The sequence below is a fragment of the Megalobrama amblycephala genome, linkage group LG7, assembly GCF_018812025.1.
Source record: "Megalobrama amblycephala isolate DHTTF-2021 linkage group LG7, ASM1881202v1, whole genome shotgun sequence".
Taxonomy (NCBI): domain Eukaryota; kingdom Metazoa; phylum Chordata; class Actinopteri; order Cypriniformes; family Xenocyprididae; genus Megalobrama; species Megalobrama amblycephala.
Window position 1 is genome coordinate 15,119,602 of NC_063050.1, and position 25,381 is coordinate 15,144,982.

The 25,381-nt window shown below is 35.9% G+C and overlaps 1 protein-coding gene across 1 annotated transcript in view; it reads left to right on the forward strand.

Annotated features, from left to right (window-relative positions):
- Positions 1-926: 926 nt before the first annotated feature.
- The window catches only part of usp34 (ubiquitin specific peptidase 34), a 57,922-nt gene continuing 33,467 nt past the window's right edge, over positions 927-25,381 (forward strand). Inside the window, exons 1-18 of the mRNA XM_048196067.1 lie at positions 927-1,321; positions 5,710-5,794; positions 7,153-7,624; positions 11,217-11,267; positions 12,378-12,527; positions 12,608-12,675; positions 15,804-15,996; positions 16,079-16,140; positions 16,218-16,299; positions 16,454-16,546; positions 20,242-20,367; positions 20,515-20,644; positions 22,456-22,586; positions 22,669-23,450; positions 23,742-23,956; positions 24,836-24,951; positions 25,045-25,172; positions 25,277-25,366. Of these exons, the coding sequence (XP_048052024.1) occupies positions 1,279-1,321; positions 5,710-5,794; positions 7,153-7,624; positions 11,217-11,267; positions 12,378-12,527; positions 12,608-12,675; positions 15,804-15,996; positions 16,079-16,140; positions 16,218-16,299; positions 16,454-16,546; positions 20,242-20,367; positions 20,515-20,644; positions 22,456-22,586; positions 22,669-23,450; positions 23,742-23,956; positions 24,836-24,951; positions 25,045-25,172; positions 25,277-25,366 (3,017 nt within the window). The 5' untranslated portion in view covers positions 927-1,278. The remainder of the gene's footprint in view (positions 1,322-5,709; positions 5,795-7,152; positions 7,625-11,216; positions 11,268-12,377; positions 12,528-12,607; positions 12,676-15,803; positions 15,997-16,078; positions 16,141-16,217; positions 16,300-16,453; positions 16,547-20,241; positions 20,368-20,514; positions 20,645-22,455; positions 22,587-22,668; positions 23,451-23,741; positions 23,957-24,835; positions 24,952-25,044; positions 25,173-25,276; positions 25,367-25,381) is intronic.

Genomic DNA, 25,381 nt, shown 5'->3' on the forward strand with positions numbered 1-25,381 from the left:
GGTTTGATGATAAGTGACTTTCTTTGAATTTAAGTGAAACAAAGTTCATAATATTTAGCAATAGACAATGTAATAATAAAGTTAAAATTAGGATTAACAGTGAGGAAATTGAAAGAGTATATGAAAATAATATTTTTATGTGTCATAATAGATCATAAATTATGTTGGAAACCAGATATAAATAATGTAAAAAGTAAAATGTCGAAATCAATTGCAATATTAAATAGAACAAAACAAAACATATTTTGAACGAAAACTCATATGTTTTGTATTATTCAGCCTACACCTTTTTCGGTTATTATGTATATTTTTTTAATGAATAATTGACTGCAAGGTCCGAAATAACATTTTTGTTGTTGTTGTATTGTAATATATTTTACAGCGTAATTTAGTCATGTGATCAAAGCTGAATTTTCAGGATTACTCCAGTCTCCAGTGTCACGTGATCCTTCAGAAATCATTTAATATGCTAATTCGATACTCAAAAAAACATTTATCAATGTTGAAAACAGATGTGCTTCTACATAAGTTTAAAAGAACGGCATTTATTTGAAATAGAAATCTTTTGTTACATCATAAATGTCTCCCCTTTTAAATTTAATTCGTTCTTGCTGATTAAAACAATTTTAAAAAATCTGTTATATACAATCAATTAATTACACCTAAATGGACTGTATCATACAGTACATGTATCAAAATTAAAACATCACACGTACACGTGCTCGACTGTGAGGAATCGCGAGATTTCCGAAGAAAGGCCGGAAGCAGGCGGAGCTGACGAAAACAGCCGATGTGTAACAAACGGTCGCCCCTCCCTTTCTCTTTGCTAGTTTTCCGAAAAAAGCCGAACGCGCTGAAAGATGACTCGGCGGAAACAGACGATATCTCGCACAATGTTACCGGCTTGCCTCCGAGCGATCGCGAACATTCCCGGAAAGACCCGAACATCTCCGAGGTCCCCGGCGGAAACAACCGAAGTGTAACTACCGTCCCTGTTCATCATGGCTGCCGTATGTGCTAGTCTGCACAGTAACGCTCTGCTCGGAGACTGACTCTCCGCTCCTTTAGTGCCTCACATTTACTGTCTTCACCCTCGACATTTCGGCAAATAATCCCGCTTGCATGAGCCCAAACCTCCCTGGTTGTGTTGTCTCAAAATAACGAGCCTTCATCAAGCATTTCGTCGGGCCTTAAACACCCCCTTAAAAAGACAGAGAGAAAAACAGGCAACATTTTATTTCTCCAATGGTCTGAATACACTTTCCGCCTTTATGAACCATGTGTGAGAACTGCGCCGAGCTGCTGGAGGTGCTCAATGAGAGTAAGTCAACAGCATTTATTTGTTTTTTGTGTGTTTGTTGTGTTTTTATAGTTGTTTGCAGCAAGTTGTTAGCATGACTGTCCGAGCATGCGTCCCACTGCCTCACATTAGCGCAGATTTTCATGTTTAGTATTTAATCTTCCACACTTTTGTCAACGTGTGCATTTAAAAGAGCGCTCAAGCACCTTTTGGCTGTCATTAACTGTGTTTTGTTTGATTTTGAGATCTGTTTTTATTAATGCAATGCTATCAGAACGTGTTCGCCTCTCACCATTTCAGCATTAAATCGCCAATCAAGATTAGCTACAAAACCTATTGTTTATTTCAAAGGGAAGCTTTAGAAAACATTTATGTGTGCGTTGAACATCAGTTTGTTTTCATATGTTTGGAGGCTGATGGGAAGTTGAACTGACATTAGCATTAGCATTAGCTGGAGCAGAAGTGTTTTTGACATTGTCATCCTTCAAAATGCACACAGATCAACATCTGATCATCCAACACAATCCAATCCGCACTTTAATTCTGTTTGACCGAGTGATTTATGAAATCTAAAGTGATCTGACAGTCATGATGTGAGTGTTTTTGCAGTCTTTGGCCCGCTGATGGTTGCTGGACAGGATTCAGGCAGTATTTGTGTTTGTGTGCTTTGTTGGATGTGGATTAATGCGCTTCCTTTGCTTGTCTCGGTGTGTAAAGACGGTGTTTGATGCTGTAGATGTGCAGTGATTGTAATACCATAGTTCTTTGATATATACTATTGTATTGAAGGTTTACCATGGTATTGGGAAGACTTTTTGAATAATTACTATGAAGAATGATTACAAAATCACCATGGTAAATTCCAAAAAAACATGGTTATCTGTTGGTATAGTTATGATTTCAGATGGTATTTTTTGGTATATACCATTGCACTGCAAGATTAACACAGTATATGTGTGATAATTCAGTGGAATTACTATGATACATGTCAAAAAACGTGACTTTACCATGGTAAATTCCAAAACCATGGCGCTCTGTTGGTATAGTTATGATGTCAGATGGTATTTTTTGGTATATACCATTGTACTGTAAGATTAACACAGTATATGCATGATAATTCAGTGGAATTACTATGATACATGTCAAAAAAGTGACCTTACCATGGTAAATTCCAAACATGGTATTCTGGTGGTATGGATATGATGTCAGATGATATATATCATGGTACTGAATGATTTCCACATTGAAATGCGAATAGTACTGTACTCCTAATAATACAGTTAAATTTGTACGATAATGTAAAAAACATATTGTTACTGTGTTATAAAAACACTATACTATAATGCTACATGTATACATGGTATTACAATACCATAACCAAAATGCAAAATCTATGGCATCACTGTAGTAACATGTCCAAAAACATAATTGAACCATGGTGTTTTTGGTGCTGTTTTGCTAAATGAGTTTGCTTTTTTCTATGAAATTGAATCTCACAGGTGTTGTTTTGCTGTCATCACTTCCTGAAGTGTCAGGTTGTCATATTGCACCAAAGCCTGAATGTATTACTTTTCTATTGAGATGGGTGTCATGATTTATCTCAAACAGCCAGGATGAATTTCAGTGTGATTTTGAATGTGAAATGTTCTGTCGTGAGTGTCGCAGTTTTGAACTTCTGAAGCGTTACACACACTTCCCTCCTATAGAGAGACTTTTGCCTAAATTGCTGTGAGAGGTTCTGGTGCAGTCATGTGATCTGTTTAATCTTCGTTCATTTCCAGCAGTTTGGTATGAATTGTTTTTGAAGATGGATGATAAAAATATCAAAATAATATATAATATATATATATACATTAACTTTTTTGTTCACCAGCCACTGTGACAAGTGGTTTTCCAAAGTTACGAGCCGCTCTGCATTTTCACTGGCCACAATTTTGACATTGATACCATGGGGAAAAACTGCCATATAGATATTTTTAATATTATCTCATAATTTGGCAGCAGGTATATTAGGCTGCTGTCACTTTAAGACCTGATGCACAGATCCATTATACTGTTACACATGCATTTTCTTTCACAACTGTTTACGTTCACTTAAAACAACTGACTTTGTTTACGTGAATACTCATTAAAACTGCCATTTTGACATTATATTGTGTGTGTATTTGAGTGTTTAAGTGCAATAAGCAGTGAAAAATCACTCAATTTAGTACTGAGAGGCGGCTTTATGTGCGTGTACCTTGGGTGTGAGAACAAAATCTGTGGGAATGAGTAAAATTATCGTGTATCTATTATGCGAAAATTGAGTGTTGGAAGCATTTCAGATATTTCAGTATCTATATATCGAAAAATCAATATTTTAGCCAACACTACATTGCAATTTCAGATGCATTTTTAAAAGACTACAATTGAAAAATGTATATTATATGTAAAATTCAACCTGCCAAAGTAGCTAGTAGGAGTGACAGCGTTACACGCCACTGCTGAAATCCACCTACATTTGGTGGGTGTTAATGTCAAGCCCTGGATGTCTGTATACACAAATATAATATTAAACATCAATACTGCTGCTATTTGTGAAAGATTTGATAGTGTATTTGTGAGTTATCGTGTGTTTTTGGCCTTCAGGCATGTCTCGTATCTATATCCCCCCTCATAGTGAGTGGCAGCCCCATATGTGCATGGGCAGCTTAACATTTGACCCCTCAAACGCAGTGCTGTGTGTAGATAGACAACAGAAACACACCCTTTAATTGTGTGGGCCAGTTTACAGTGTTAATCTGACACAGTCTGCTGCGTGTTTGTGTTCAGGAGAGAGGTTTTTCAGCTATAATGCAGTCTTAAGTGTGTGTGTGTGTGTGTGTGTGTGTGTGTGTGTGTGTGTGTGTGTGTGTGTGTGTGTGCGCACTCCCTGTATTTGTCAGCAGACATCTGTTTATGCATACTCTGTAATTTCACATTTTCTGAAAGGTCAGAAGCAGCCAGACAGCCACTAAACCAGTTGTGCCAGACATCATAAAAAGATATGAATCACAATGCATTTTAACTGTATTTTTTAAAGAAATAGGTCTTCTATGAAAGAGATCTCTGTCATTATTTACTTGTTCTCATGACGTTCCAAACCCGTAAGACCTTGATTTAGGAGGATTTAAACTGTTCACACAGGTTTTTACTGGGCAACAAGGGTAGATGGTGACCTTTGAATATTCAAAAAGGATGAAAAAAAAAAAAAAAAAAAATGCATCATAAATTAGTCATGTGATAGCTTTGTGTGAGGAACAGACCAAATTTAAGTTGTAATTTACTGAAAAACTTCCCCTCTATCCAAGCTCTTTTATTTTGTTTTAGTTTTGCATATTCAAATTTGCCTAATTTCATGACTTAACAAAAAGTGAACTTGTTTTTTGTAATATAGCGCATGCTTTTATGGTGCATATTCGGAGCTGTATGGAAAAGTGCAGCATGAACATTCTTCAAAATGTCGTCTTTTATATTCCACAGATTAAATAAAGTCAGAACATTATTTTTTGGTTGAATTATTTCTATAAGTCAATAAGTTCAGATGTTTCCCCCTGAAAAACACCAAATAATGTCATTCAGTCAGTCTATGTGCTGTTTTTCTTTTTTTTTTTTTCTGTGCCGTGAGATTTTTGCTGCTTTTGTGGTTTTGAGTTTTCAGAATAACGGCTTTGATAACGGATCCTCATATCACAGCGCAGTCAAACTGTTTCTCGGCCCGGCGTGAACACAATGCCCTGAATTGTTACTGTAGAGCTGTGTGGAAGTGGCAGAGAAAAAAAGACAGGAAAGCCGTTTTACAGAAAGAAAAAAAGAAAGGAATAAAATCTCATGTAGGTCAAGGCTAACCAGCTGCTCGAGTGAACTTTACTACCCCAAGGTAGCATTCCCAAGTCCAGCAACTCCCTCGTCACCGTGGAAACCATTAATTGCGCTCTGTGTGTGTGTGTGTGTGTGTGTGTGTATGTGTGTGTGGTGCGGGCACCTAAACGGATGTTAAGGTACTGCAAATTAGAATGTCATGTGATCGTCTGTAATGATCCAGTCTTATACAATGTAAATATAAAACTGTGAAATTTATGGTTAAAAAAAGGCAACTGTACTTGCCAGAACTTAACCGTTAAAAAATATTGTAAGTTTTAAACTTAAATTTACAGAATTACTAAAATTACTAAAATTATCTTTTTTGTGTGTGTGTGTGTGTGTGTGCTGTATCAATATTCTTCTTACTTAATGATGTGAAAAACTCTAACATACCATGTTAGAGTACTAACTACTAAACCTAAGTGTCTAAGTCGTGTTTTAGTGTGTGTTTGCTGTGTGTCTCTAACACTGAGCTGATCTCAGACAGTCCCACTTCATTAACGGTTTTCTCTCTCTCTGTGTCTCAGTCTCGGATGCAGACAGCTCAGACCTGCAGCTGAAGAAGGAACATGCCTTAAGAGTCTTCACTTACATCAGCACATGGACACAGAGGTCAGCACTCATTCACTCTCATATTCACTTCATTAACTCTCTCAAACATTCAGATCCTTCATTCACTCATTCATTTCTTCTCCAGTTTATACATTTAGTCAACATTTTTATCCAAAGTTACTTATATTGCTATGGTGAAATATTAAAATAGTAAAATATCTTATTTTGTTTTTATTCAGTACTTTTTATATTTTTATTTTGTAATAATTGGAGTTTTAATTGCATTTATTGCAATCACAATTTATATCATGAGAATCAATTACATTTCCCCCCCAAAATTGTGCAGCCCTATATTCACTTATTCAATCTTTCACACATTCATTCAATCGATCAGTCATTCCCACTTTAATTCACTGACAAGTTCTTTGGTTCCTTTGTCCACTGTCTTCATTTATTATAATTCATTCATTCATTCATCATTTCATTCATCAATTCACTCATTCATTTATTCTCATTCACTTACTGACTTGCTCTCTGATTTGCTCATTCATGCAACGATTCACTCACTGACTCACTTCATTCTCTTGTTCACTTACATACTATCTTAATTTATTAATTCATTTATTCTCATTTACTCACTGATTCAATCACTGATTCTTTCATTCATTCACTGATTCACTCATTCATTAATTCTCATTCACGCAACAATTCACTCACTGACTCATTCATTCATTCTCTTGTTTACTTACATACCTTCTTAATTTATTCTTTTTTTCTCATTTGCTCACTGATTCACTTTCTGATTCATGCACTCATTCATATGTTTTTTTTTACTCCATCCTGCATCATGTTTGCTTTGTCATCATGGCTTTTTAATTGTAGATGAATTTATGATCTGCGTTGTTTGACCTTTGATCTGCTGTAGTTTAGTGTGTTAAGCACACTGAATGAGCATGCTCAAATGCCCTGTCCCAAATAGAGCCCTAAGTTCTTGCAGTCAGCCTCCGAGTCCACACTTACTGTAACGCTGCTTTGACTGTCAGCAGAGCTCAATTCAGTGCATGCTCGACAAAAGTGCACATTAAGGGCACAAATTGGCTGTAAAGGGGACACTCCCAAGCACCCTTCAGAAACCTAAAATGTCAAATGTGACACTCTACGGATCTGTGGCCATTGTAAGTCCACAAGACAGCAAGTGCATATGAAGTGTGCCATTTGGGACAGGGCCTTTCTGTGCTGGTTTGGGAGGAATCTGTGGAGTAGATTTAAACACAGTCGCATATGTTAAGCAATGCTGAGAGTATTACAGTCCGTTTTCTTGGTAGCTGAACGCACCTTTAAATTAGACAAAATATTTCATAAACAAGCACACAAGAAGGTAGAACTTGAATAACCTTTGATTCTCTGTTTGTTTGTAGGCAGTGTCTGTGCTGTTTTAAAGAATACAAGCACCTCGAGGTGTTCAGCCAACTGGTTTATGCCCTCATTAACTTGGTCATCGCACAAGTAACCAACCTTAGGGACCGCCTACGCAATGGCCATGGCAACAGTAGGACTGAGGGGGCGGAGTCCGAATGGGGCTCCGCCCAGCCACAGCCTTCGCCCAATGAGGACGAGCCTCTGAATGTGGAACGGGACTCGGCTGACGAGGACGGTGGAGCAGAGGATGGTGATCAGCACAAGAACCAAAAGCAGGGGGTCAAACCGGACCCCCAGCCCAGGCTCAGCGAGCCCGCGGCGGGAGAGAGTGGGAACGAGAGCAGCATGGACCTGTTTGCATCCTGGAGCACAGAAGACCAGGAGAAACTGCTGCTGTGTGCTGCCAAGATCTTCCAGATCCAGTTCCCCCTGTACACGGCCTACAAACACAACACACACCCCACTATAGAGGTAATACATGCTCGTATATACAGCGCTCTTCAACAGCCTGTAATTCCGAAGTATTTTTCCGAGGCATTTTAAGGGTTAGTTCACCCCCAAATGAACATTATGTAATTTAATTATTCACCCTCATGTCGTTCTAAACCTGTAAGACTTTCAGTCATCTTCAGAACACAAATTAAGATCTTTTAAAGGGATAGTTCACCCAAAAATGAAAATTTGATGTTCATCTGCTTACCCCCAGCGCATCCAAGATGTAGGTGACTTTGTTTCTTCAGTAGAACACAAATGATGATTTTTAACTCCAACCGTTGCCGTCTGTCAGTCAAATAATGCTAGTGGATGGGAACTTCTACTATAAGAGTAAATAAAATAGACAAGTCCAAATTAAACCCTGCGGATCGTGACGACACATTGATGTCCTAAGACACAAAACGATCGGTTTGTGTGAGAAACCGAACAGTATTTATATCATTTTTTAACTCTAATACTAGCCTGGGTGCCAGCCCGAACCCCGCCCACAACATTTTTTGGACGGGAAGTTCGGTCTGGACTCGATCCATTGTGGAGTAATTATGCTCGGCTCCCAGAAGGCCGAGCCAATCAAATTGCCAGGGCGGGCTTTAATTGATGATGGACAGGCTATCTGCGGTTACGTAACCACCCACGTCATCAAAGAGCACTTGGGTTGAATTGGTTTTCACCAACGATGACTGCAGCTGGAGAAGTAAGATGTTTAGATTCCGCTATCACGTCTGTAATAAAAGAAATCGACAGCGCATTAATTTTAAAAGACGAACAAAGAACCGCAATCAAGGCATTTGTCGATGGGAAAGATGTGTTTGCCGTCCTTCCAACGGGATTCGGCAAAAGTTTAAGTACAAGTTCAACATACGTCACTTACTGCGTTGCTCTGATTGGTTGTAGGTCTATCCAATTGAGTGCAGAGTTTTTTTTTTACTGGTTCGGTTAAGACACGCCCCATAATTCAAGTGCAATGGAGCAGTATCAGACTCACATTCTGCCTAGAATATGAGTATGAAGAAGTCAGGCTACTCTAATACACCACTATGTCCAACCGCGTTCAGCAGGGTTTAATTTGGACTTGTCTATGCATGTTTTATTTACTCTTATAGTAGAAGTTCCCATCCACTAGCATTATTTGACTGACAGACGGCAACGGTTGGAGTTAAAAATCATCATTTGTGTTCTACTGAAGAAACAAAGTCACCTACATCTTGGATGCGCTGGGGGTAAGCAGATAAACATCAAATTTTCATTTTTGGGTGAACTATCCCTTTAAATGTAATCTGAGATATTTCTGTCCCTCCATAGGCCGCTACAAAACTGACACTTTGACGCTTCAAAAGAGACACGATCACTTTATATGATGAACAGATTGAATTTAGGCTTTTATTCACATGTAAACATTCATCAGCGAACATAAACAGAAGCAGAGTGAACCTCACTGGTTCTTGCATATCAAGCAAACATGCTTGAGCTTCCGTTTACCATATCTGATGTGTGAGTTGATGAATGTGAATGAAAGCCTAAATTCAATCTGTTCATCATATAAAGCGATCAAGTCTCTTCAGAAAATTTGGACTAAAGCACTCAATTTATAGTTTTACAATCTCTTTATGAACTTTTTGAAGCCTCAAAGCGTCGGTTGCGTAGCTATCAGTGAAGGGGTTGAAAGCTCTTAGAATTCATTAAAAATACTTTTTTTTTAAAATTTAATTTGTGTTCCGAAGATGAACGAAGGTCTTACTGTTTGGAACAACATTAGGGTGAGTAATTAATGACAGAAATGTCTTTTTTTGGGTGAACTAACCATTTAAATTCCGCCTGAACCGGAAGTTCTGACCGACTCTACTTCTGTATTGTGACGTATTTTTTGAGTTAAATGGAATAATGAATCTAGAAAAGTAGGCGCTCCATTCGCTGTCAAAGCTCGCAGCAGACTGACAGTTTTAGGGGACGTTCTACTCAAGCCTTTAAACTGACGTCATCAGAGAAGGAAGGGTGTTCCAGAGGGGAAGTACATTGGCAGATTTTGATTAAAGATTATGAAGATAAATTCTTTTGTTTTAACTTGCACGGATAAATTGTTTACCGCTAGAATAACAATGTGCACTAACAAAATAAATAAGGTCTATTTTGATTTCATGCCAACTTTAAAGGGGACCTATAATGCCCCTTTTCACAAGATGTAACATAAGTCTCTAGCGTCCCCAGAATGTGTCTGTGAAGTTTAAACTCAAAATACCCCACAGATCATTTAATATAGCTTGTCAAATTTGCCCCTAGTTGGGTGTGAGCAAAAACACGCTGTTTTTAAATGCAAATGAGCAGAAGAGGGCGGGGCTTTAACAGCTCGCGCTTCGGTTGCTCAACAACAACAAAGCTGGAGAATCTCACGCAGCCAAAATGAGGATTGTCAGTAACGGTGTTCAGCCTTACATTGTTCAAACCGGAGTCGACACTGATGGAGAGACTCAGGAAGAACTTTTAGAATGCAAAAAATGTAGGGCGGGGACTTGGTTCTGTGTATCAGTTGTTGATTAGGTGTTGAGATGTGGGCGTTGCACTCAAGTGAATGAGAGCTTACAGATGATTTTGGACGGATGTGGTTTAAGTGGAATAAATGATCAGAGAAGTCCGGCATACGTCACTAGAGACGGGTCTGTCGTTTCACTGGAAGATTGAGTTATGACATTTTGATTAAACATTACAAGATCAAAAAAGTACAAATAAATAAATAAATAAACATACATGGATTAATCAGTGACAATTATCTAGTAGGTGCATTTAAAAAATATTTTTTTTTTAGTAAAACATTTGAAACTGTGATCCAGATTAACCAGCTTTGATATGAATCACAACATTTGTTTCATTTCTTATCAAGGTTGCTTTAGTCATCAAGGTACCGCTGAAAAATATGCCATTATCAGTCCCAAAATGTAAAATATTTGTTCATTTTTTTTTTTAAAAATGTTTTTTTCAGTAGATGTTACTGAATCTAAGTCATGCAGTGCTTTTACATGTGCAGTTATAATCAGGTTTTTGTGCACAGGTTTAACTTTTAATACACATCATGTGACACTTTTGTCTTTCTGATCAAGCTCACAATGTCAAGGCCATTTGTAGTGCAATTATGCCAAATACTGAACAAAACCGTATTTACACCATATTTTAAAAAGACAAATAATGTCTTTAGTCTGACTGAAATCAAACTGTTTTTCGTGATCCATCATTGTTGTCAGTACCAAGTACTTGTGCCCAGTTTATCAGAAAAAAAAAAAAATGCTATGGAGGTTTTTAATGCTGTTAACGCCTGCACCCTTCTGTTAGGCTCAGTAGAGGTAAAATTCACACACAACACAAGCAGTATACACATTTAATACTCCTCCAGTTAGTGCTTCATTATTCCTGAATGGTTTGGATGAACTGAATAACCTCAACACAAATATCCAAAATAGGATGAAGAAGCTGTTTTCTATTGAACAATTTGAGTTTTTCTCAGTCGCGCACTAGTTTAGTAAGGTTTTATTTGGATCGCTCCCTTTTTTTAATATCCGTTTGTTGTTTTTGCCCTCAGGATATCTCGGCACAAGAGAGCAATATCCTCGGCTCTTTCTGCGATATGAATGTAAGTCTCTCTCTCTCTCACACACACACACACACTCATGATGATGGGCTTGATTACACCATTTAGAGATAATTCATGAGCACAATAGATGCTGAGTGGACTAGACTTCACTGGCTCTGACTTTGAGACAACTAGGTGTGGCTTTTGTGTGAAAGTACGAGATGTTCTTTGTTTAGATGTTGGCTAGTGTGATTCATCCGCTCCCATGAATCATCACAGGTTGTAGTGATTAAATACAAACTATTCATCACTCAAACTCTATATAAGGATTTTCTGTAGCTCATTTGAAGTCATATATAATCGAGAATCATTTATATCCTTTATATTATAGTTTTTGCAGTCTGTAAATAGTGCTGCCTGCAACTATCTTGACAGTCAATTGATCTGTGGATTATTTCTTTGATTTAATCAGATAAGTTTGTGCAATGTTACACATTGTGTGCGATTTATTTAATATTTAATAAACAATATTTTTTTATAAATAAATATTTAATAATAAATATATTCACATAAATTACAACATTCATAATACAGTTTTTGCAAATTATTAAACATAATATTTAATATATAATAATTATTATATTATATTATATTATATTATATTATATTATATTATATTATATTGTTAATCATTATGATTATTATACTGTTTTTAAAAATAATCATATTATAATTAAGGTAATAGGTCACGTCTGGTTTTCATACCTATAATAATCATTATATTGTGATAATATATTATTGAGATAATATGATTAAATACATTATTAATGTATAATATAGTAATTATATTATATTTAATAGGTTATAGGTCATGTCTGGTTTTCATACCTCAGGTTTTCTATATTTAATGTGTTAGTTATTAATATGTTTAGTCATAATAACAGTTGACACAAGGTCCTTTTGGGTCTTATGAATCACAAGCTAAACATTTTTTTGCAAATTTGTAAAATCTTTGCATTGATTTGAATAAAAATGTTTTTATGGAGAATTGATATTTAAACTCATTTTGAGGCACAATCATGCTGTTGCTGAAGACAGTGTTTTCTTTGGTTTGGGTGTGTTTTAAGTGATGTTATTACATGGTCTGATGTGTGTGTGTGTTTGTCTCAGGACGTGGAGGTTCCTCTGCACCTGCTGCGATACGTGTGTATGTTCTGCGGGAAGCACGGCCTCTCTCTGATGAAGGACTGCTTTGAATTCGGCGCTCCTGATACTCTCCCCTTCCCCATCGCACATGCCTTCATCACCATCGTCTCTAACGTAAGTCGTTGCCCAATCAAACCAGAGTCTGATACGTTTGACCTGTAACCAATCAGAGGTTATTTCTTCTGTGTATGCAGATCAGAATATGGTTGCACATTCCCGCTGTGATGCAGCACATCATCCCTTTTCGCACTTATGTTATCAGGTAAGAACGCATTTCTAATCTGGTCCTAAAGGTTTACAGTTATTTAATGCCAAGTGCAAAATGTGTGCAGAAATATCTGCATCTATTTCATCTGATCAATCCTGACTGACTCACTGAACGAGACGTAGGCAGAGCACAATTAAAGTACTCTTAGAAAGAGCGCTGCCACCAAGAATCTGCTCTCAGTTGAGTTGCTAGGAAGAGCATCCCTCACCATAGCAACAGTCGCCACGGCTCTCCTCACATGACCTTGGGGGGAGCCAGACGGCTGGCAGGGGAGCTGTGAGAGCGCCGGTCATGTGACTTGAGCCAGACCGGATTAGAGCAGCACAGAGAGAGTGTAGAAGTGTGTTCAGATGGAAATCTCAAGTTTTTCTTTGATTTCTTTCTGATTTTCATTTGTATTCCTATAGAGCATGCAAGGCTCAATAGTGAGGATTTTTGTCCTGCTGGCCAGATCTATTATATTATATTATATTATATTATATTATATTATATTATATTATATTATATTATATTATATTCACCTAGAAAAGTAGTCCCACCTAAAAATTACTGTTATGTTAGTTATGTTATGTTATGTTCATCCATCTAAAAAAGTAGTCCCAACTCTAAATGACTTATATTATATTATATTATATTATATTATATTATATTATATTATATTATATTATATTATATTCACCTAGAAAAGTGGTCCCACCTAAAAATTACTGTTATGTTAGTTATGTTATGTTATGTTATGTTATGTTATGTTATGTTATGTTATGTTCATCCATCTAAAAAAGTAGTCCCTACTCAAAATGACTTATATTATGTTATGTTATATTATATTATATTATATTATATTATATTATATTATATTATATTATATTATATTCACCTAGAAAAGTAGTCCCACCTAAAAATTACTGTTATGTTATGTTATGTTATGTTATGTTATGTTATGTTATGTTATGTTATGTTCATCCATCTAAAAAAGTAGTCCCTACTCAAAATGACTTATATTATGTTATATTATATTATATTATATTATATTATATTATATTATATTATATTATATTCACCTAGAAAAGTAGTCCCACCTAAAAATTACAGTTATGTTATGTTATGTTATGTTTTATGTTATGTTATGTTATGTTATGTTATGTTGTTATGTTATGTTATGTTATGTTATGTTATGTTATGTTATGTTATGTTATGTTATGTTATGTTATGTTATGTTATGTTATGTTATGTTCATCCATCTAAAAAAGTAGTCCCAACTCAAAATGACTATTATATTACATTATATTAATTATATTTATTATATTTTGATGTTATCCACCTAAAAAAGTAGTCCCACCTCAAGATGACTGTTATATGTTATATTATATACAAATCTACATACCATATAAATATTCATCCACCTAGAATAGTCCCACCTCAAAATGACTTTTATTTTATTATATTATATTATATTATATTATATTATATTATATTATATTATATTATATTATATTATATTATATTATATTATATTATATTATATTCACCTAGAAAAGTAGTCCCACCTAAAAATTACTGTTATGTTAGTTATGTTATGTTATGTTCATCCATCTAAAAAAGTAGTCCCAACTCTAAATGACTTATGTTATATTATATTAATATTATGTTATATTATATTATATTATATTATATTATATTATATTATATTCACCTAGAAAAGTAGTCCCACCTAAAAATTACTGTTATGTTAGTTATGTTATGTTCATCCATCTAAAAAAGTAGTCCCAACTCTAAATGACTTATATTATATTATATTATATTATATTATATTATATTATATTATATTATATTATATTCACCTAGAAAAGTAGTCCCACCTAAAAATTACTGTTATGTTAGTTATGTTAGTTATGTTAGTTATGTTATGTTATGTTATGTTATGTTCATCCATCTAAAAAAGTAGTCCCTACTCAAAATGACTTATATTATGTTATGTTATATTATATTATATTATATTATATTCACCTAGAAAAGTAGTCCCACCTAAAAATTACAGTTATGTTAGTTATGTTATGTTATGTTTTATGTTATGTTTTATGTTATGTTATGTTATGTTATGTTATGTTATGTTATGTTATGTTATGTTCATCCATCTAAAAAAGTAGTCCCAACTCAAAATGACTATTATATTACATTATATTAATTATATTTATTATATTATGATGTTATCCACCTAAAAAAGTAGTCCCACCTCAAGATGACTGTTATATGTTATATTATATACAAATCTACATACCATATAAATATTCATCCACCTAGAATAGTCCCACCTCAAAATGACTTTTATTTTATTATATTATATTATATTATATTATATTATATTATATTATATTATATTATATTATATTATATTATATTATATTATATTATATTATAGTAATCCACCTAGTAAAAGTCAAGTCGTCTAGTCATCCCAAAATGTCTATGATATACAAATATGCACATCTATATATAATTTAATTTTGTATTAATATCATTTTTTTATTGAAAGAATATTTTCAAACTTTTACAAAAGAGAAAAAATCGCAACACACTTAAAATCATACAGCTATTATGTATTCCCTTACACTATCATATTATTATAATGTAACCCTATAAATTCAGACACATTTTGTTGATAAACAATGGCATGCTATAAAAAATAGTTTCGTAAATGTGATGATTAAGCCACTAAAGTGGTCTGTCATTTCTACTTTTTTACTATTAAAATCTTTTGTTTGGGACCTGATATATCCTTTAGGAATAGAAAAGGATTTTTTAATACAGATCCTTAAAGAATGTTTCAGATTTAATACAAGTCAAGTCCCTCAGTATAAAAAAGCACATAAAAATGGCAATTACAGCAATGCTCTTATAATGGACTTCTATGGGGCAAGATATTCCAGGGGGTTTACAGAAACGTGAAACTCATAAGTGCTAATATTAAGTCTTCTGAACAAAATGTGTGTTATTTGAGCTGTAAATCTGTCGTCTTGAAGGGGCACTACTGGATGAATATTAGTGATTAGTTGTTTTTATGTGCCTGACTCATATAGAGTCTCAGCCGAAGCGTCTGGTCAGATGTGAATCTCTCTCTGTAGGTATCTGTGCAAGTTGTCGGATCAGGAGTTGCGTCAGAGCGCGGCGCGTAACATGGCCGATCTGATGTGGAGCACGGTGAAGGAACCGCTGGACAGCGCGCTGTGTTTCGACAGAGAGAGTTTGGATCTGGCCTTCAAGTACTTCATGAGTCCAACGCTTACCATGAGACTGGCCGGACTGAGCCAGATCACGGTACGAGAGGCACAAAAACACACAAGCTCTTTTTCCGTTGTGTCCAGTCTGTGCTCATTGATCTGTGCTTGTGTTTCTGTAGAATCAACTGCACACCTTCAACGACGTCTGTAATAACGAGTCCCTGGTGTCTGACACTGAGACGTGAGTGTGACGAGTCCACTCGTGTTAGTAGTTCAGTCAAGCTGGACGTCTATTGACACCTTTGTTTCCTCTCTCAGGTCGATAGCAAAGGAACTCGCTGACTGGCTTATTAACAACAATGTTGTGGAGCACATATTTGGACCAAATTTGCACATTGAGGTGAGTGGACTTTTGCACGGTCAAACACCGCTCATATTTAATGTCTTTGTAGTTTGGTTTCTTCATGTTTTTTTTCTGTTGAACATGATGTTCTCTCTAATCCCTCACTAAAGATTTATTATTTCTGATTGTGCTTGTATTGTTTCTGCTGTAGATCATTAAACAGTGCCAAGTGATCCTGAACTTCCTGGCAGCCGAGGGCAGGTTGAGCACTCAGCATGTGGACTGTATATGGGCCGCTGCTCAGGTACACACACACACACACACACACACACACACACACACACAAAGCACTATTTCTTCTGGATGTATATTGTGCACAGAATGTATATTTTCTGCATAGAATACCTGGATGACTAATTATATTTGTCAAAATGAGCAGTAAACTACCAGATCACTTTGCTTCAACTGCTTCATTTGCTTCATTATATATATATATATATATATATATATATATATATATATATATATATGAGATAAATGACCCCCAAAAGATACTTTAAGTCATTATTGTGTTAAATGAGAAAAGCACCAAATAGACATTACAAAAAGTAGCTTTTAGGATTTTTTTTTTTTTTTTTTTTTTTTTTTTTTTTTGATTGAACATTTATTGCACATAAACTTTTAGGCTTCAACCGCCATGAGGGTGAGTAAATGATGACAGAATTTTCATTTTTGGGTGAACTAACTCTTTAAAGGGATAGTTCACCCAAAAATGAAAATTTATCCTATAATTTACTCACTCTCAAGCCATCTTAGGTGTATATGACTTTCTTCTTTCAGATGAACACAATTAGAGTTATATTAAAAAATATCCTGACTCTTCCAGGCTTTATAATGGGAGTCAATGGTGCCATTTTTTGAATCCCAAAAAGCGCATCCATCATAAAAGTACTCCACACGACTAATAAAGGTTAATAAAGGCCTTTTGAAGCGAAACAATGTGTTTTTTGTAAGAAAAATATAATTATAGCTTTTATAAACTATAATCGCTGGCTTCCGGTAACAGTTGAGTTGATTCCAGCGGAAGAGTGCGTTTCGTAAATTTGTGGACGGACGTTACCGGAAGCTAGTAAAAACGCATCGCTTCACTTCTCTTCATGAGGCCTTAATGAATGATGGATGTACTTTTTTGGGCTTAAAAATATGGTACCATTCACTCCCATTATAAATCTTGGAAGAGTCAGGATATTTTAAATATTTCTCCGATTGTGTTCGTCTGAAAGAAGGCTGCATTTACACTGCAAGTCTTAATGCACAGATCCGATCTTTTGACCCTGTCCGATTTTTTGGCCAGTGTGTTTTTGGCCACGCGACTGGTATCCGATATCTGTGTTTACATTACTTCCTGCCCCAAAATGATTGGCATTGATAGTTTTACATGCACATAGTAGATCCTCGGGTTTTGAATGGCCGTGCTATTAAAATTATTTATATATTTCATGTCGAGTGGCCATGATTACCTGTCAGAATGGATAAGTTAACAGCTGTCAGTGTCATGGATGTATTGCAGCGGATATAGAACGGAAAATAAAGGTAATTTACATTTATTTTATCTACAGTTATCAGTTCTAGAATTCCATTTTTTTGAATGAGTTCGAGCAAGCTAGGGAGAGAGATCACGCACGCGAGAGAGAGTAGCTACAGTAAAGCTTTTGGCTTATAAGAAAAACAACGGTCTCTTTTAAATTAACCGGGCAAAGGTTGAAATTCAGCTGCTGAATGTAGGCTATGTGTGTGTGCGCAATTTCTTTCTAGAAAAATAGATAGCGTAAGACATATAAAGTTCCTACCTCAATAATAAAGCTGCAAATTTTTAGTGTGAGTGCAGGCACGTCTGCTTCATAATACAACATAAAAGCTACCTTTTAGTGAGCAAACCTGTTGCCCTCGCGGTGTTATTGCTTGGAATTCCAATGGGAATCGGATATGCGTGTTTAGACGTAGGTCGCATGTCCAGAGATCGGATATGTATCGGATTTAAAACCACATTTGGAAGTGGCTCAGATCGGATGCGAAAAAATCGGATCTCGTGTGGATTTTTGTGTTTACACGTGTGCAACTAATTCCGATCTGTGTCAGATGTGAGCAAAAGATCGGATTTTTTGTGCCAGTGTAAACGTAGCCATATACACCTAGGATGGCTTGAGGGTGAGTAAATTACGGGATCATTTTCATTTTTGGGTAAACTATTCCTTTAGTGTTTTTTTTTTTTTTAATGAAATGATCCTCTAAATAAAAAACTAAAACTTCCAGTAGGTGTTGGTAAATGTCTACATTAAGTCATTCATTAATTTGATACGTTCAAATGGATGATTTATCAGGAATGAAGTAAATGACTCTCTTTATGAATGGGCTGTTGAATCATTAGTCATTAGTCGTTCAATCATTAGTTAAATCACCTGATTGATTCACTCAAAACACGGATTCATTCAAAAACGAAGCATCGCTGTGTGTTGTTTGGAGATGCACAACAGTTCTGCTCTGGCTTTTATTGTGTCTAAAATATAACACAATATATTAACTTCTTATTTACTGAACTGTTGTATAAAATCAATATCACATTTTCACTCGTGCTCTTCAGGACAGAATCAGCACTTGTGTGATATTGTGCTTGTTGCTCGTGTGATATTGGATATCATGATATTAATATGACACAAAAACCCCTACACAGGGGCATTTTTACCCTGATATCTTGAATTTTAGGGTCATTCTAACTGCATTATATAGGCTCTATCGCACAGTGAGTTGCTGCCCTGCTTCATGTTCTTCACCATCGGCAGGTGCATTAAATGCGTTAATAATATTAACGTTATTTTTTTTCCATAACCAATTAGTTAAAGTAACACGTTAGATCGACAGCCATTTTTATATAAATATATATATATATAAATATAAAAAAAATGGAAACAACTTGAAAACAACTACTGATGTATATATATTTATATAATCAGTAGTTGTTTTCAAGTTTGTATTTATATAATTATTATTATAAAATTGCTAATTAACTTCCAGTTGGCAATATAACTAATAAATCCAAAATAACTTTTATTTTTTATTTAATAACTGAATGTTTATAAATGTTTCTGCATACTATGTTCTAAACTTTTTTTTTCTTACTTTTTTTTTTATTTCTTTTAGTGGAACAAATGCAAAAGAACAGAACAGAACAGTCAGGTCACCAGGGGTATCGCATACAATTACGGTTTTCGTACGCAGTTAGCTTCATATCAGGGGTTAATTTCCTAATAGTTCCAGAAGAAAGAGAGACATAAAAATAAATAAATAAATAAACAGGGCAGGTAAGAACAAAAATTGCCAGGAGAAGTACATAAAAGGTTCAAGTCCATTCAGTCACCTCTTAAAACATAAAAATCCAATGTTTTCATTGAACAAAAACTTCACATTCACAAAAATAGGAAATGATTATTAACATGATAATACTGATATATTGCTCAAGTGTGGAGAGGAAGAAGAATAAAAATAGCAAAATACTTCATATCTCCCTATGTTGTGTCTATACTCCTGTTTGTCAGCCATTTTGACCAGTATATGTAAAATACAGCCATCTTTAAGAGAAAAAGTCAGTTATTCCCTATCATACTTATCTTTTACAATCACTATCCACTCTACTTTTGTTGGTGGATTCTCATTCAGCCATTTCTTAGTTATTGCTTTTTTTTTTACTAGCAATCAATAATACTTTAAATAGGTACTTGTCTTGAGTATTAAGGCACTTTCCTTTAGAGCTGTTACTGTTATTTTCATTTTGAAGAGGTTTTTCTATATTTAAGAGTAGATTTTCAGAAATTCTGCCCTCTTGATACAAGTATATGAAAACAAGAGCACATATATTATACATTCTTTCTCTTTTCGGCCTTTGTGACTCATTTATTTGCCTGTACGATAGTGTTGAACAGGTCTCTGTGTCTCTGTCCTCAGCTGAAACACTGCAGTCGCTACATCCATGACCTGTTCCCCTCGCTCATAAAGAACCTGGACCCTGTTCCTCTGCGGCATGTGCTCAGCCTGGTGTCAGGGTTACACCCCAGCGCACACACCGAACAGGTACCACACGCTTTGTAATTAACATTAACGCTTAACACGTTTGAGCTCTCACTCTCATACTTCGGTGAATTTTGAGACAGACTGAAATAAATGTATTTTTCCCTAGCTGTCCTGTATGTGGTTGTTCAATTGTTTCTCTGTGTGCAGACGCTGTATTTGGCATCCATGTTGATCAAGGCCTTGTGGAATAATGCCCTGGCAGCCAAAACACAGCTGTCCAAACAGAGCTCCTTCGCCTCCCTGCTCAACACCAACATTCCCATGGGCAACAAGAAAGGTGTGTGCTATCTGCTTTTTGATGTTCATGCCAAAGATTAATTTTAAGTTGGTGTTGATGAATGCAAAATGTAAATTTTGTTCACAAAATACTGAATTAGACATAGACCCCCGGTTTCACAGACAAGGCTTAAGCCAGTCCTAGACTAAAATGCATGTTTGAGCTGTTTTATTCTGACGAATCTTAAAATATCTCAGTGCCATTGTTTTGTCTCAAGATGCACATCAGTAATGTTTTTTCTATGGTATGTTTATAAAAGATACTTAAATGCCATAAGTAAACTAAGCCCTAATCCTGACTTAATCTAAGCCCTGTCTGTGAAACCGGACCTTATTGTATTAAATTTAGGTTAGAATCCACAAATAGTAAAAATGGCAGTTGAAGTCAACATAAAATTACCTGCACAAATTATTTTACTTCTATAATGTGAAATGTTTCTGTGAATAGATTAGCATTTCAGTGTAAAGAGTTTCAGGTTAAAGTGTTAAAAATAATGTAAATACATAATTATCTTAGCAATAGTGACAAAGTTTTATTTTGCAACTCAAATAAGCATCTCCATATGAGTTTCTGGCTAAATTTATCTATTTATGTATTTTGTCACTATTGTAAGATGACTTAAAATGCAATTCATTTAGTTTATTTATTTTGCCACTATGGCTAATTTTATTTTAATTTTTATTTTATTTTATTATTTTTATTTTGCCACTATGGCTAATTTTATTTTAATATTTTTATTTTATTTTATTTTATTTTATTTTATTTTATTTTATTTTATTTTATTTTATTTTATTTTGCCACTATGGCTAATTTTTATTTTATTTTATTTTGCCACTATGGCTAATTTTTATTTTATTTTATTTTTCCACTATGGCTAATTTTATTTTTATTTTTATTTGATTTTACCGCTATGGCTAATTTTTATTTTATTTTATTTTATTTTGCCACTATGGCTAATTTTATTTTAATTTTTATTTTATTTTATTATTTTTATTTTGCCACTATGGCTAATTTTATTTTAATATTTTTATTTTATTTTATTTTATTTTATTTTATTTTATTTTATTTTATTTTATTTTATTTTATTTTATTTTATTTTATTTTGCCACTATGGCTAATTTTTATTTTATTTTATTTTGCCACTATGGCTAATTTTTATTTTATTTTATTTTTCCACTATGGCTAATTTTATTTTTATTTTTATTTGATTTTACCGCTATGGCTAATTTTTATTTTATTTTATTTTATTTTGCCACTATGGCTAATTTTATTTTAATTTTTATTTTATTTTATTATTTTTATTTTGCCACTATGGCTAATTTTATTTTAATATTTTTATTTTATTTTATTTTATTTTGCCACTATGGCTAATTTTTATTTTATTTTATTTTGCCACTATGGCTAATTTTTATTTTATTTTATATTTCCACTATGGCTAATTTTATTTTTATTTGATTTTACCGCTATGGCAAATTTTTATTTTATTTTATTTTATTTTGCCACTATGGCTAATTTTATTTTATTTTATTTTATTTTTGCCACTATGGCTAATTTTTATTTTATTTTAATTTTTTATTATTTTATTTTATTTTATTTTATGTTATTTTGCCACTATGGCTAATTTTTATTTTATTTTATTTTATTTTATTTTATTTTGCCACTATGGCTAATTTTAATTTAATTTAATTTTATTTTATTTTGTCACTATGGCTAAGATTATTTATTTGTTTGTTTTGCCCCTATGTCTCAGATAAGTATCCCAGTGTAAAGACTTTCTGGTTAAAATGTCAGTTTACAATATTTGTCCTCAGGTTCTCCTGCAGGAAGCCCAGAGAGCAGCGACAACAGCGACACACATCACAGTGGAGGAAGTGACATGGAGATGGACGAGCCAATCATGAGCAGCGGAAAACGAGGGCAGCAGAGGCTGTCGGACACAGAGGTAACGTTCGCGCATATTCCAAAATATTACATGAAAACAAGTGTCATTCAGCTTAATTTAGGTGTTTTTCGCTGTCCCGCAGGAGTCTTTGCAGGGCAGCTCGGATGAGACGGCCAACAGCGGTGAGGAGGGCAGCAGCAGCGGCCGCAGCGAGGCGTCTAGCAATGAGGCTGGATCCAGCCGAGCCAGCCAATCAGCAGGCAGCCCAGGCAGCGAGCTGCACTCTGACGACATGGCTGACAGTGAGGCCCTGAAGGAAGAGGAAGAGGAGGAGGAAGAAGAGGAGGAGGACGACGAGGATGACGAAGATGACGATGAGGACGATGAAGACGACAGACCCGCTGTCACGTCCGAGAGCAGCCCGCAGAAAGAAACCAGAGACTCCAGAGAGCCTTCTACATCAGAGCTGCGCAAACGCAAAGCCGGCGAAGCACTGGGAGAGGTCCAGGGTCCTCCAGAGCGGCCCGGAATCCCACCTGGCATTTCTGTCTCTGGACTTTCAAAAACCAAATCCATCCCTTTCACCCCAGAATCAGCCGCTGCCATGGTTGCCTCGTCTTCCTCCCTTAGGATCCTTGAACCCTGCTCTTCTTCATCCGTCTGCCTGGAGGGAACGTCGGGAGAGCAGGCTGATCCCTCCTCACATTCCCAATCCCAGGATCCCCAGCAACCGCAGCAGGGCGGCTCAGAGATGGACTCCTCACACGGGCCTTCCGTTTCCCAGGAGCCGCCCTGTATGCCTCGACCGGCGGACTTCCTGACGGAGGCCATGGGCAACGAGCTCTTTAACTGCAGGCGTTTCATCAGCCCTCAGCATCACCATCATCATCACCATCATCACCATCATCACCACCACCATGATGGGTAAGGCTACCTTTCAAATGTTTTGTTGACATTATCTCTGCCGATACCTAGTGAGCTCCCTTTCTCTCTACAACTGTGCATTCTGGGATTGGGATCTTACAGAGGACCTATTATGCCCTTTTTTCAAAATCTTTATTTTGTTTTTTTGGGCTCTACTGGAATAGGTTTTCATGCTTGAATGTTCAAATTTACCTTAAATTACTGTCTAGGTAGTCGGCTCACTAGGTTTTGACGCAGAGCCATTATGTCTTCTGGTAACATACTCTTAACACAAACTCTTACTCTCCGCAGTCATATGGTAGAGGACATGCTGAGCGCCGACGACGTAAGCTGCAGCAGTTCCCAAGTCAGCGCAAAATCCGAGAAGAACATGGCGGATTTTGATGGAGAGGAGTCCGGCTGTGAGGAAGAACTGGTTCAGATCAACTCTCACGCTGAACTCAGCTCGCACTTGCAGCAACACCTGCCCAACCTGGCCTCCATATACCACGAACACCTGGTGCAAGGTACATACACACCTCTAAAGGCTGCTGCCGCTGTGAAGCGTGGCACTGTGTTCATTTACACACAAGCGTGATTTCAGTGTCTCGGACTGGTTTGGTTTGCAGTAAATGCCGCACCACACAAACTCCATCTCTGAAAACTCACAGTTTGGGTCATGCGAACCGTCTTCCCAAATTTGTAATGAGAATCCTTTATAATCTGTTGTCAACAAAAGAGAAGCTTTAAGGTCTCCCTGTGTTTTACCATCAAAACAAAAGCTCTGTTTTAATGTTTGAAAGCAAATAATTGAATACAGCCATTAATATTAGTATTGTCATTTCAGTCAGATTAGAACTTTTACATGTTAGAAATAAAGTAATAATACAGCGAGACACTGAGCATAAATCTGCGCTTTTCATTGATTGAGAATTACTTTGAAGCAGTCTGAAGCGCTGTTACGCGAACCTGTAGAACGCACAACATTGCCGCCTTGTGACTTTGCAAAATGCAGCGCCCGTGGGAATGTCAGCGGGAGTAAACAGTTCTGACGCACACATAACGAGCAGGTACGAACCAAGTAGTTAATCGATCACGGATGGTTTCATTATCTTGGGCGGATATAAAAGTATAAGAGGATAAAAATAATAAAAGCAAAAATGTCTCTCTAAATATACTTGGGCCGCGGTTCATATACCTGGGCGGCCCGCCCAAGTAAAGTCTATGTGTGGGAAGCACTGCATAACTTTTTACACATGCTTAAAGGCCTTAAAGGTCTTGAACCCCTTTAATTGTTGCTTGCAGCTATATTTTGTATCTGCGCTTACTTGAAATATGATTTCAGATGAAAGTCACATGATTTTAGTCCAATGTTTATTTTTTCTTTTTCTATATGTTCGCTCCAGGTCCGGCGTCGCACAAACATCAGTACTCCACCCACGCGGTGACCGACATCAACCTGGACAACGTCTGCAAGAAAGGAAACACTCTTCTGTGGGACCTAGTCCAGGACGATAATGCAGTATGTTTACTTCACAGCAGACTATTTCAGGCATTTCGTATGTAGGTTGCGATTCTCGTGTTTATGTGATTCTCATGTTGTCATGGTGACTAGATCCACCTATCGGAGGGCTTGATCAATGAGGCGGAGAAGCTGTTGTGCTCTCTGGTCTGCTGGTTTACTGACCGGCAGATCCGCATGCGTTTCATCGAGGGCTGTCTGGAGAACCTCGCCAACCACCGGTGAGACCATCACATATATGAAGTGCTGTCTGAAACTGCTGAAGAGGGTTGGACTTCTCTCAGAAATATATTTGACAGTTTTGTTTCTGTGTGTTTTTCTTCAGGTCGGTGGTGGTGTCCTTGCGTTTGCTGCCGAAGCTCTTCGGAACCTTCCAGCAGTTCGGCTCCAGCTATGACACTCATTGGATAACCATGTAAGAGAACTCCAC